General features: G+C 54.9%; 1 protein-coding gene across 2 annotated transcripts; it reads right to left on the bottom strand.

The window, feature by feature from the left end:
* Positions 1 to 9,420: 9,420 nt before the first annotated feature.
* On the bottom strand, positions 9,421 to 13,229 carry SRSF1 (serine and arginine rich splicing factor 1). 2 transcript variants are annotated; one of them, XR_005603409.1, is made up of 4 exons: positions 12,606 to 13,229; positions 12,224 to 12,408; positions 10,849 to 11,996; positions 9,421 to 9,931 (listed from the first exon to the last, which is right to left on the bottom strand). XR_005603409.1 is itself a non-coding variant. In XM_039563013.1 (4 exons), exons 1-4 carry the CDS (start codon positions 12,797 to 12,799, stop codon positions 11,373 to 11,375), a joined length of 747 nt encoding a protein of 248 aa, XP_039418947.1. In that variant the 5' UTR covers positions 12,800 to 13,221; the 3' UTR covers positions 9,421 to 11,372. The 2 variants fall into 2 exon arrangements, 1 of the variants encoding a protein (XP_039418947.1); XM_039563013.1 differs by having other exon boundaries at positions 9,421 to 11,567; positions 11,824 to 11,996; positions 12,606 to 13,221.
* Positions 13,230 to 13,315: the final 86 nt, after the last annotated feature.

Raw genomic sequence — 13,315 nt, 5'->3', positions numbered from 1 at the left:
CTAAATTTGGCCCCTGTGACTTCCTCCCGTGTGGGACACCCGGGTGGTTTTTCTTGTCTCCTGTTACAGATAATGCAAAGGCCGGTCCTGAAGCCGCAGCTCGGGGAAACCCAGCGCAGCAGGGAGGAGGGACGGTGGGGACAGAGCAGGGACCAGGGGACGCTCAGCGGGGGTCGCAGCCCGCCGGCTCAGCTGTGGCTTTGAGCAGCGTTGGGCAGGTCACCTGGCTCCTGCAGGGCTGGTCCTCGGCCCTCCCGAGGCGTTTCTTCACCTTCCGAGAGCGTTGCAAAACAGTCGTTGTTCTGTTCTGAGAGATGCCTGCGGTTCTTTCACGCCTCTCAGGCTTTTTCCTTGAAACTCCAGCGCCAGAGTCAAGTGGTTATGTCAAAACGTGTTTGCATTTGAAACAAAAAAGTTTCTGAGTCTTGTGACCCCAGAGGGAAGTTTGTGACTACGTGCCCAGGGGCTTGGCTGCCTGGAGTGGCCCAGCCTGCTTGGGAGCACCTGCAGCTCCAAGGGTCCATCTGCCTCAGGGAATTTGGAGCCTGCTTGGTTTTGACTCCCCTGTCTGCACCACAGTAGAGCTCTGTGCTGATGCACAGCACTGGAAACTGCAAAACGTTGCCCTTGCTCTGCAGAAGCTCCAAACTGAGAAAAACAGACCAGAAGAAGGAGCCAAAGGGGGTTGCGAGTGCAGCACTCCACCAGCCCAGCTCGCCTGGAGATGGTCTCTGCTCATCCCAAATGTTTTTCCCAGCCGTGGTGTGGGACCAGCTGGATCACCCCCACGGCACCCCGTGTGCTGAGCCGGAGGGTGTCCCTGTGCTGCCCTGCGTTCCGACCCCGGCACTGCCCCCAGGAGAGCCCGGAGGAACCCCACGTTTGAGGAGAGGGGACACCACTGCCGCCCCTGGTTATTTCCCTCCCGGTCGCTCGGTTATTTTTGTTAACGCTTATTAAGGGAGACTTGGGAGAGCTCTTTGTTAAGGGCTCACACTCACTTCAATTAAAGGCTAAGAAAACTACCCAAGCGTATCACTGACTCATCGGAGAAATCCCGACGAGCACGTAGCCGGCTAAACTCTGTTCTTGTTTTCACAGCTAAAGGACCAAGAGGGGATACAGGAACAAAACCTGCGAGACTCACAGCTAAGCCAGACGAGAGGGAAATGGAGTTGGAACCCACTTCCCTCTCGGCAGTGCCCGGCTGGGCCCTCCCAGCCCCTCTCTTACCCCGACACATCCCGCAGCCAGGAGCTGGGTTGGGAGCAGAGCGAGCCGAGGTGCTGGGAGTCCCCGGGGGGAAGGACTCGCAGGAGCTCTATTTAGAAAGGGCAAGTCTGTGCCAAACCTGACGAACTTTCCTTTACCCAGAATTATAACTGGAAGTCTAAAAAGCCGCAGTGTTTGAAAACACATATTTACATTATATATGCCCCAAAGCAGAATAAACAAAGGTTAGATTTGTAAGCTCTCCATCTTAATTAAAGCAGCACTGCTTAGGACAAACCCACATAACAGGCGGCTTGAAGTGTTGTGTTATTTAATTTATACCTTCCAGCTCCCTTAGTCATGGAGCTGGGACAGCGATAACATCAGCAGCCACCCTGCTGTGCGGCGCACAGGGAATTTCTAGGGCACTGGGAACCGTGTGGCCCATTTACCACCGTCCCGAGGCTGCGCTTTTCTGCCTTTTCAAGCTCAAATCTTCCCTCCTTCTGCCTTGGCACTTCCCACATTGTTAGGAAAGAAGGGAATGCTGCTGGGTGTCTCCTGCCTCCAGTGCCAGTGCCGAGGCTGGTTGTGAGGAGCCTCCCAGGGACAGGCCAGCACCGGAGCTGCCCCTTGGTGCCACAGCCGTGCTCTGCCAATGCCAGCACGATGCGTGCCCCAGCCCCTGCTGACAGTCCCTGCTCCGCTTCTGCTGGGCCAGCGTGTGCTTGCATCACTTAGAATAGAAACTGTGGTCAAATATTGCAGCTTTAGAGGAACCCCTTTCTGTTCATGCTCTGAGTGACACAGCGGGCTTTGAATCTCACAGCTCTGTGGGGCTGGAGAGCCCTCGAGAGTGTAAATAAGCTGCGCTGGTGGTACTGAGAATGTGCTCCCCACAGGCAATTTCCCTTCAGCTGCTTCCCAAGTTCTGTCTTCTCTGGTTTCTCTCTTTGCAGCCTCAATTCCCTCTCAAAGCGATCAGGGACACTAAACAGAGACAGTGAATTGCATTGCGGGAAGCAGGTGTGCAAGCAGAGTGTTCCTGCTGGGAGGAACCGCGGGATGATCCAGCAGCCTCAGAAGAGCATCCCACGGTCTCCCACTGCCCAGAACCTGCTGGATGAGCATCTCTGACCTGCAGGAAAATGAGGGTGGAAGGTGCTGCAGGGACAGGCAACCCATTTACTAGGCAGAGGGAAATGGAAATGGGAACAGAAAAGGAAAGGGAAAAGGAATGGGAAAGGGAAATGGAAAGGGAAAGGGAAAGGAAAAGGGAAAGGGAAAGGGAAAGTTCTTGCCAGATGGCTGCCCACAGTCACGGCCTCCATCCCACCCTCGCGGATGGCAGTGATGCCCTGCCCTGCCCTGCCCGTGCCATGCCAGGGCCACCACGCCAGCCGGCCCCGGGGCTCGGCGGGAGCGCCTACCACTGCCGAGAGCTCCGGAGCCTTCTCGTAATTAGTGCATCTGAAAGATCGCTCCACTTTTCAAAGGAGGGAAATAGAATGCAGGAAATTACCAGCCAGCTCGGCTGAAGCGCTGAGAGGCAGGACTGCGATCAGCGGGGAGGCAGCGAGGAGCTGCTGCAGGGGAAGGAGCGTTGTCAGTGGGACTGAGCAGGGATGGCTGAGTGCTGCTCCCTGCTCTGCTTTCCTGGTTTTAGCCCCCAACTCTGAGGTGCTTTGCTGCAGTGATGTGTCAGGAGGAGGGAGGGAGGGAAGCTGGAGAAGCCAGAGGGATGCCCAGGGCAGTGGGGTTGTGGTGCCAGGGCCACACACGGCTGTGACAGCAGGGACACTTCTGGGTCTGTCCGGAGCTGGGTGTCAGCTCCCACCACACACTCACCATCCCAGGGCTCCCCGAGGGCCGGGCCATGCCCGTGCTCCCTCCAGGCAGGAAAAGCCTCACGGTTACTCCATGCTTTAAGCAGCCCCTGGTGAAAGCACTCCCATGGCAAACTGCCCGGCAATGGTCACTCCCTTCCCTGCAGTGCTCCCGAACTCTTTCTTCCCTGCTGCACCTCCTGCACCCCCTGTCCCCCCTCGGCCACGCTGCCGCACCTGCCATGGGAAACCCTTCCTGCCTTCCTGGGATTTCCTCATCCTCCCTAATCGTTGCCACCCCTGCGAATCCATCAGTGTCTCCTGTCCCCGGGGTGCCGCAGCAGGCGGATTCCCGCTTCCCGGCAGCCTGAGCTTCGCCTTCCCCGGCTGGGCACGGGGCTGGCCGCCTTCCCCCGCGCCTCGGACGCCCCGTCGGGGCCCAGCACACGCCGTGGCCAGGCAGGAGACGCTCGGAGCTTCCGGCGGGGAGGGACAGCGAGCCCTGGGCTATGTTTAGCCCTGCGGCCGCACGCCGGGAAGTGCCGTTATCTCTTCCCACCTCCTTGTCCTCGGCCGTGCCTGGGCTAATCTCTGCTTGGCACCTTGAGCGCCGCAGCTGCCCCACGCCGCCGGCACCGAGCGGCTTTTTGTTGTTATTTTAGTGATCTTCGCCACAACTTTTTTTCCCATAGAACGCCCGCTGTCATCTGCACCCCGACGGAAGAGCCGCCCCTCGATGGCCCCGCCGGCCCCGGGGATGCTGCTGGTGCGGCCCGCAGGGTCACTGCCCGTGCTCATCATCTCTGCCGCTGCCACTGTGGGGACACACGCGGGGGACACCCCGGGACTGCCGCACACGGGGGTGCGCAGGGCTGGGCACTGATGTCACATGGTGGGGATTGCCCGCGTTTAATATCAAATCCGAGAATCGTGGAACGGTTCGGGCTGGAAGGGATACTGAAGATCATCCAGTTCCTCCCCCCTGCCATGCTCAGGGACACTTTCCACTAGACCAGGTTGCTCCAAGCTCCGTCCTTGAACACTTCCAGGGATGGATGGGGCAGCCACAGCTCCTCTGTGTCCTTATGATTTACATGGTGTACACAGAGACAAGGAGACACGCAGCTTTTTCTGTCTCATATGGAACATTTCAGAGCCCTCCTGGCAGGTGCTCACCGACCCCTGCTCACCCCCTGCCCCGCGCTGCCCTCAGCACTCTGCCTTTGAACCTGCTGAACTCTGCTGCTCTCCAGGAAAACATTCCCAGTTTGATTTAAAAACTTTCCCGAGCCAGAGCCTGTACCAATTACTTAGCAGCGCACTGCTCCGGTTAATCACCAGTGACCATTTTTAGTAATAATTCCTGCGGGGCCAAGGACTGCAGGGAAACATCCGCTCCTGCCTTGCTCCCCTTCCACCATCTGCCCCGGCTTCTCCCGGGCACGGGATGTACAGCAGCAGGCACATAAGGTCAGTGCATTTAGGGAAAAACATGACCACTGAATTAGAGCAGCCGAGCCAGCGAGGAAATCCTAACGCTAATCCCTGATCTTTCACTGACACACGGCAAAGCTCAGCCGAGCCGGCTGCTTCCCTCCTCCCCAGCCACAGCTGGAAAACACGGATAATGCTGCATTACCTTCCCTGCAGGGCTGCTGCGATTAATAGCAGCAGAGAGCTCCGAAATCCTTCAGGGATGGGGATGGCAGGGATTAATATTCGGCTGGATGGTCCCCCAGGACCCTTTGCCAACACCATGCCCCATTTTCTTTATTCTTTGCTATTTACTTTTATTTTTTTCTAGGACCTGGGTGGTGTTTAATCTCATTTGGCAGTTATGGATTGTCTCCAAAATAATCAATGTTTGTGCATTCATCTGCATCGCTCAGCTGATCCCACAGGGATGAGCATGCAGCGCTGGCAGGAGCCTCAGGCAGAGCATCCCTGCTCTCACTGGCCAAGGAACCAACTTTGCTCTGTGTTTCCAAGGGGGAAACAAAACCTTCGGTGGTAGCAGGCAGCTCTGCCTCAAATTAATTTGGGTGCCCTCGGGAAAATATCCTGTATCATCCTGCAAATCAGGCAGAAAATGATGCTCGCCGTGCCTTCCCTCCTGCCTGCACCCTGTGTACTGTAAAGACACGCACGTGCGAGGATGGAGAATCAATGGATCCAGAGTCTGCACAGCGGAATTCTTTTCCCCATGTTTCATCTGGTATCAAAAAATCACTACAAAAATACAGCCCTGCCCTTTGTCAGAAGGAAAATACCAAGAGTTCAGCAAACTGCCAAGTTTTTCATGTTTAAATTTCCGCTGGCAGCTGCTCTCTGCAGCTTCCCAGCCAGTCAAACACCCCGTGGGATCCAGCCGGCCCCAGAGCCCCGGATCCACGCTGGCAAATCTTCCCAGGTCGGCATCCGCGTGGTCTGAGCTCCTCAGGATCTGTCACGTCATCATCTGCGCAGAGGGCAACCAAGTCATGCGAGAAACGGGCATTTCTTAAAAAAATACACGACCCCGAGCGTGAATCGTGGCTGAGTCACCGAAACACGAAACTCACTAAAGGGATGAATTAGAGCTATTAGAATATAGAGGTAATTACTCATGTGAACAATGCCCTGCTCGACTCTTTAATGATTACACAAATTAGTGCATAAAATTATGTTAATGGCTCTGCAAGCGGCACATCCACCCAGCCCGCCCGGCGGGAGGGGTCGCAGAGGTGGGCCAGGTCCCCCTCAGCACCCAGGAGCAAGGTGAGGGAAGGCCAGGAGAGGCTGCAGCCCATCCTGCGGCTCTGCCCGGCTCTGTGCCCGTCCTGTCCCGCAGTTCTGCCAGGCTCCATGCCCGTCCCATGGCTCTGCCAGGCTCCACGCCTGTCCCACGGCACTGCTGGGCTCCGTGCCCATCCTGCGGCTCTGCCGGGCTCCAGGACTATCCCGCAGCTCTGCCAGGCTCTGTGCCCATCCCGTCCTGCAGCTCTGCCCTGCTCCATTCCCGTCCTGTCCTGCAGCTCTGCCGGGCTCCGTGCCCATCCCGCAGCTCTGCCAGGCTCCGTGCCCGTTCTGTCCCATGACTCTGGCAGGCTCTGTGCCCATCCCATCCCGCAGCTCCGCCGGGCTAGGACAAAGCACTGCAAGGACCACGCAGTGCGGGTGGGTACAGCACTGACTCACCTTCAGGTGTGCGGGAGAGGGATTTTAGGGAAAGTTTATTACACAGGGAGCTGCCTGGAATCTTCATTTTTCCTAATAATTCAGCTTTCTATTTGAAACCACTCCAACTGCAATTCCAGATGAACTGCTCTTCCCGTGCAGGTGCAGCGAGGATCATTCTGCACTCGGCACGGGGGACTCTCACCAAAGCTGGGGCTGTTTTTAGCCAATCTAGAAATGACTCTGATTTTGCTGCACAGCTAAAAACTCTGCTGGTATCAGGACAAGAAACCTCACGGCACAACCAACGCACACAGATCAATGAAAGAATCCCCTGTTCTAAAGCAGAAGTCTCTTGTTAGAAAAAAAAAAAAAACCAACCAACCAAACAACAGAAAAAAACCCCAAACTGTGGTTTCTGGGAGAAACCACAAGTTTTCTAACCGTTTCTATTTCGGAGCTAGTGATGGGTTTATTAAGCACGGGCTATCGGGACGATGTGCAGTTAAGGAGGAGAGATTCCCTCCCTCTCCACGGCGCTTCCCGAAGTGTTCGCACAAAGAAGGCAGTATCGGGCCGGGCTGCTGGGCAGCTGCGCGGCCGAGGGCGGCACAGAGAGGCCACCCAGCCCCGGGGCGCACAATCGCCCTCAGTTGTACCAACAAAGCGGCACTATCGGAAGCGCAGGAGCGTCGGAACAGGCGGATTCCCTGCAGGAATGGCGGAGCTCATCCAGTGCTGCCGAGTAGAAGCACCGGGGAGGGAACGCTGCCTGCTCGCTGTGCAGCAGAACCTCGCCTGCTTCTGGATGGAAAAATTATTTAGGAGAGGGGGTTACATTTGGATGTCCCCATCTGCTTTAACAAAGGCAATTCCATTTCCCTACCCCTTTCCACCTTCTTTAGAGAGAATGGACTCTCAAAACTCTTAAGTTTCAGGAAGAGCACATGCATAAAGAAGACACCTGGTGCCTTGGTTGGCATCTGTTGAAATCCTAGCAAATACCTTCCTGGAAGACGTGCTGGTGGAACAGCCTCCGAGAGCTGCCTGCCTGCAGCCAGCCCGTTCCCACTAATGCACGAGGATATTGAAATCAATGCCAGTTCTACCCACCAGCCCCAGCCGGGCGAGCGGATGGCTCCCAGGGCCCTGCCTGGAAGCAGATTCCCCACGGGGGAAGTCAAGCAGGCACTTACTCAGATTCACTTTCACCCTTGGAGAAGCTGAAGGGCAAAAGAGATGGCACCGAGCTCCCCGGGTTGTGCCAGGCCGGAGTGTTGCTCCCAAAACTCACCGACTCCTCACCATCTCTGTCACAACATTAATGAACTCATAACGTGGTATAATTAAAAACTGAGAGTGTGTCAGGAGGCACAGCCTCCTCCAGTTAACTTCTCCTAACGCTGTCAAACCTGGTTCACAGCACATTTCTGAGATATTAATTTAATTCCTCTATTTTATGTCAATCAGAGAACATGATGTTCCCCCCGAGGATGGCGGAACACACTGGATCAGAATCTGAAATTAAAGCACAGGGCACCTGGGGAAAGCCTTGCTTCACCCTGTGGCTTCCCTGCCCCAGCACTGCCTGGCTGGCTGTTTGCTGGCTGACAATTTTAGGAGAAAAAAGGTGGAATGCACAAGGGCTCCACACTGGGAACAGGTTTATTACAGGATCTCAAAGTGCTTCACAAACACCACAGCAGGGACACAGAGAACAAAGTGAGTGGATGATGCTGGGGCAGGAACAGGACCAGCAGCTTCTGCTGGAGTGACCCGAGCTCTCCCCTTGGTGGGGGGGGAAGCCAAAATGAGAGAGAGAACCCAGGAGTGCTCCATTCCCTTCCATTTTCCAGGTGAAATGGAAAGGCAGCCTTGCCACTCTGCGGGGAGGATGGCAGCCTTCTGGCACAGGTGTGGTCCCCACCGGCTCTGTGACACTCCATGTCAGAAGCTTTCCAGGAAGGTGACACTCCACAAATCCCAGCACAGAGAATGCTGTGTTCCCAGGTCCTCTTCCTGGGAGTCAGTGTCCTCCCGGGGCAGCCACAGGGTGATCCAAACCACTGAGATAATCACAGGAGCAAACAATCCTCAGGTATTTCCTGCTCCAGTAGCTGATCCACACACAGGTGAGACTTGGAGCACATCCTGCACCCACTGGCTCCCTGGTGCCAGAACCAGGCTTGACAAACTACAGCCTTCCTGCACCTCCAGCACACACCTTGTACAGGGAAATCCGAGTTACAGCCTTCCTGCACCTCCAGCACACACCTTGTACAGTGACTTCCGCATCATAGTTGGCTGAACTACCCCTGAAATTGGTGCTCCACACGTTGCTGAGCTCCTGGTGAACCTGCTTAGAGCCACCAGCTCTGCCTGGACTCCCTGGGTCAGAACTAACGCTTGTATTTCAAAGTGAGGATGGGGATTCCTGGGGTCCTTCACTCCTTCTCCCCGTGGGTCCTTTGGAGAGTGATCCTCTCCAAACTCCACCTCAGTCCTGGCACACCTAACTCTGCAGGTTTCCCTTCATGAAACACCCTGAGCACGCCTGTACCCTTTCAAATTGCTTTCACTTTCCTTCACCACCGGTGGTGGAACAGATCAGTTCCCAGAAGTTTGGGGTTTTTGAGTCAAACTTCACCTTTGCTTTCCCAGCTCACACCCGTGCGCCCTGGAGCCCCCACTGCCCTCGTTTCCCACATCCCAACAAACTTCTCTGGCAGCAGTCACCCCACGGTCCCCAGGGCCACAGCCTCCTCTGGGCATCCATCCCCTTCCACCTGGGAAGGCGCTGTGTGCAGCCGGGCCACGGCTGCCACAGGGGTACAATTCCCAGTGCCCACAGCTCAGGGATGACACCAAGATCCCAGCTCCTGCTCAGTTTCCTCCCCCCACACCAGTAGTGGTCAGAGAGAGCAGTTCTGCCCCCCATTCATCCTCAGGACAAGCCCATAAATCTCCCATTTTCCCCATGTGATCTCCCACCAACCCTCATATTAACACTCCCTCTAAGCATGGCGAACTCATTCTTTTCCCTTCCCCAACTACTAAATTCCACCCATTTCCCAGGGAACTGATCCTTTATTGAGGAGCAGCTCAAACATGGACGCTTCCTGTGGAACACTCCGGCTCTGTTCCACACAAAAGGCTTTTGTCCGGATCCCCAACGCGAGGGCGGTGGGCGAGGACGAGACTCCGCGACCAACGATGACACGGGGCGTGTTTTTGTAAAAATTTTATTTGTCAAAGAAAAAAAAGCAATTGCCAATTGAAACCTACGCCATCTTTAACTCCAATTTTGGTCTTTAAATTTAGAGAAATGACTTATTTACTTTTTTTTTTTTTTTTTTAAACAAACCCCCCTTTTTCCCCTTTAAGGTTTACCATCTACTCGTGCTGAATCCTTCCAAGGAGATTGCTCCAGCGTACCTCTCCAGGTCCTCGCTTTGCTCCTTTTACCAAAAAAATGCAAAACTCCATCGTGCATCTTAAGGGCTCCAATCGTCAAAAATAGGAAAAAAAATATCTTTGGAATAGCCAATTGAGTTGAATAAAAAAATCCACACGAATGCGGTTTGGTTGGGGCAGGAATCCACTCCTATGTTCCTGGTAATTTGATCCCGCTCCATGAATCCTTGTAATTCAGCCTCCCTATCCTATCCACATTATGATTTGAATCCAATGATCCAGCTCCAAGGATTGGGATCCAGTGAGCCCTCTCCAATCCAAACCTTTATAACCAGCAAAACCAAAAAAGAGGAGGCAAAAAGTTAGATACTGTAATGAAAAAATAGGATTCTGGGGAATGATCAGTTATGTTTGCCATCAATTAATTCAGATGTACAGTAATAACTATCAATTCCCCAAAACAAACTTTCCAATGGTGATGCTCAGATAATTTCTTTAGAAATGTTAATTACTATTTGGAGGAAACATTGTAAATATTTACAATATGTCAACTGGAAATGCCAACATACTCAGCGCATTGGTGGGTACGAGGTTTTGTGGTTGTAAAAAATGGTCTTACTAAACTGGAAAAGCTTTAACTGCTCGGTCTATCCACCTACTATGGAATGGCTGGACTACAGCTGCACTCCCAGCTGGAGGGAACGTTAACAATCGGTGTTTTCACACGGATCGTGAGTCAATCGTGAATTAGTCTGAGGGGGCAGGGCTGAGACTTAAATTATTCCCCACTAGGTTTGCCATTTTTATTTTGCTTTCATTCTGGTACTTATAAAAATGCAACAGCCACGCTGTATCAGTCACACAGAGGACATGCAGATTTTAGCAGTATTGATATTATACTCTGATTGCAAGTTCTACTACAAGTGTACGGATACTACGGACATGGACACTTGTAACCAAACGCTGTGGGACGAAATAAACCAATACTCCCCCCCCGGCCCCGGTTATTCCTTTAAAAAACTAGAATGGAATAGAGAATTACAAAAGCAGGGATCTGGCCACAATTGCCCCCCCAGAAAATGAAGTTTTAAAAGAGAAGAGCAATCGCAGCCTGCGGTCACGAGAACATGCCTGAAGCGACACGTGGGGACACGTATGTGCTCGGCCTCAATTCCCCTGTCTCTCAGTATAAGGTCAATACTGCCAAGTTCATCTGTGACAATAGCACTTGGAGTCATACCATTGCCTCCATTATTGATCTGATCCTCCTCAATCCTCCTTTTGACAATCCTAAAATGATTGACATGTGCTCCACAATCCTTTAATCCAAAGCATTCTTAATCCATCTCTTCAGATATGTCTACAGAAAGACACACGAAAAGGCAAGATAAAATGTAAGATCCCCCAGAAGAGACAAGTTAGCCACAAACATCCCAACATCCCCAGCTCGTCTCGACCACAGCGGAACACTGAGACATTTACACAGCAATACCACAGCTCCAAGAATGTTGGTATTGAACTAGAACTAAACCGGAACAATCCTGACTGACAGCAATTAAAATACAATTTACCAAAGACAGGAGGGGAATGTCGGTGTCGAGGAGCAAATACTCACTAGGGATTTTACACAAGAATGCAATTCAACACTTCAGCCAATTCGAGTAAAACAGTTGGAATTTTAAAAAAAATAATGAAAGACTGTACTAAGTAAAGGAAAACTGTGTACAACATGGGGTTCTACAAAAAGATCAGAGCTAGTGATGTTTATGTACGAGATCGGGATCTGCTGTGGCGGGGAGAGTAGCGTGGAGATCCTCTGCTTCTTCTTGGGGAATAACTGCGGCTTCTGCTGTTGCTTCGACTACGGCTCCTGCTACGACTACGGCTGCGGGACCGAGATCTTCCATAGCTTGGGCTTCTTGGGCCATCAACTTTAACACGGATGTAGGCAGTTTCTCCCTATTGAATAGACAGAACTTTCGATTGAAACGTCGAGGCTTCAGGGCCATGTTTCAGGCATGCTGACAGACTGCAGACAGCGTTACTACGGCCGGGACAGACAGCAGAGCTTACACGTCTTATCTCCAGCCTGACCACACACTTATTTAGCTGCTTTGTAACCAAACAGTGAGCACCACACGTTCCTTACCTTCAAATCCTACTGTTAAGCCCCTTGTATCCAATTCTGGCCAAAGAAAGTAAGTGTGATACCTACCTCGTGAGATCTAAATTTAGTGTTATCCAGCTTTCGCACAGCGTAGGTCATGTCTTCCTTCCGCACAAACTCCACGACACCAGTGCCATCTCGGAAAACATCAGCATAACATACATCACCTGCTTCACGCATGTGATCCTTTAAATCCTGCCAACTTCCACTTGGAGGCAGCCCTACAGAAAAACCAAAACGTGACTTTAAAACCGGATTAGAGCTTCACCTCCTGTAGTTACAACAGCAGCGGCACAGTGAAGGAGAGGAGCGCTCAGCATCCGGGAGACACCACTCCTCCCCTCCCGAAGCACACGGGGCGATGCTTTTTAAGGGGAAGCTCGCAGCAGCACCGCGCCTGGAGGACCCTGGGGGAGTACTTAGGCTGAGAGAGAGAGCAATGACTCACCCGAGACTATCACTCTGTACTCCGAGCGCCGGGACGGGGGGCCGTACCTGCCCCGGGGGGCTCCTCCCCCTCCGCCGCCGCCGCCGCCTCTGCCGGTGCCGCGGCCGCTCCGAGGGAACTCCACGCGGAGGCGATACCCATCGTAGTCGTAGCCGTCCCGCCCGTAGACGGCGTCCTCCGCGTCCCTACGGGCGGAACGGGGCGGGCGGTGAGCGCGGCCGCCGCACCCCCCGCCTTTGTTCCCGCTTCCCGCCCGCCTCTCCCCGCCCGCCGCCTCAGCGGCCCCGTTAGCGCGGCCCAGGGCGCGGGGCGCTGCTCCCGGGCGGGCAGCGGAGGCTCCCTCGGGGCTGGGGGGCCCAGCGAAGCGCCACAGGGGTCTCACCTGGGGTCCTCAAACTCGACGAAGGCGAAGGGCGGGCCCCCGCGGCGGTTCTTCAAGTCGATGTCGCGGATGGCGCCGTACTTGTAGAACACGTCCTCGATGTCCTTGGTGCGGATGTCGGGGGGCAGGTTCCCCACGTAGATGCGGCAGTCGTTGTTGCCGGCCGGGCCGCGGATGACGCCGCCGCCGGACATGGCGAGGTCGGCAATGTTTGCGGCGGCGCGGGGCGGTGCGGGCGGCGCGGGGCGGCGGTGGCGGGGCCGGGCCGGGCTCTCGGAGCGCTCGTCACCTCCCCCGACCGCCGCTTCAAAATGGCGCCCGCGGCTCCGCTCGCGCTGCCTCTGCGCGCACCGATCTCACCCCGGGACGCAGCACCAGCCGCAGCACCACCCGCGCTCACGGCGGAGCAGCAGCGCACGCGTCTTCCGCCGCGCCCTCACTCCTCCGCCCCGCGCATGCGCGGTTTCACCGCAAAATAGTCCCTCGGTTCTTGCCGCTTCGGAGAGGCCGAGTCCGTGCGGGTGGCGCAGCCGTGGGGCGCGGGGGCGCGGCGAGCTCAGTTATGCCGTGGGAAACCTCCCGTGCCCGCGGCAGGTGAAAGACGCGTCTCCCGGCGGCGGCTTAACCGGCGGCGGCTGCGTGACGTCACGTCCGGTGCGGCGTCCCGCGCCTCTAGGCCCGGCCGGGGAGGGCGCGCCCCACAATGCCCT

The sequence above is a fragment of the Corvus cornix genome, chromosome 19, assembly GCF_000738735.6.
Source record: "Corvus cornix cornix isolate S_Up_H32 chromosome 19, ASM73873v5, whole genome shotgun sequence".
In the NCBI taxonomy this organism is placed as follows: domain Eukaryota; kingdom Metazoa; phylum Chordata; class Aves; order Passeriformes; family Corvidae; genus Corvus; species Corvus cornix.
This window is presented reverse-complemented; position numbering and strand designations above follow the sequence as displayed.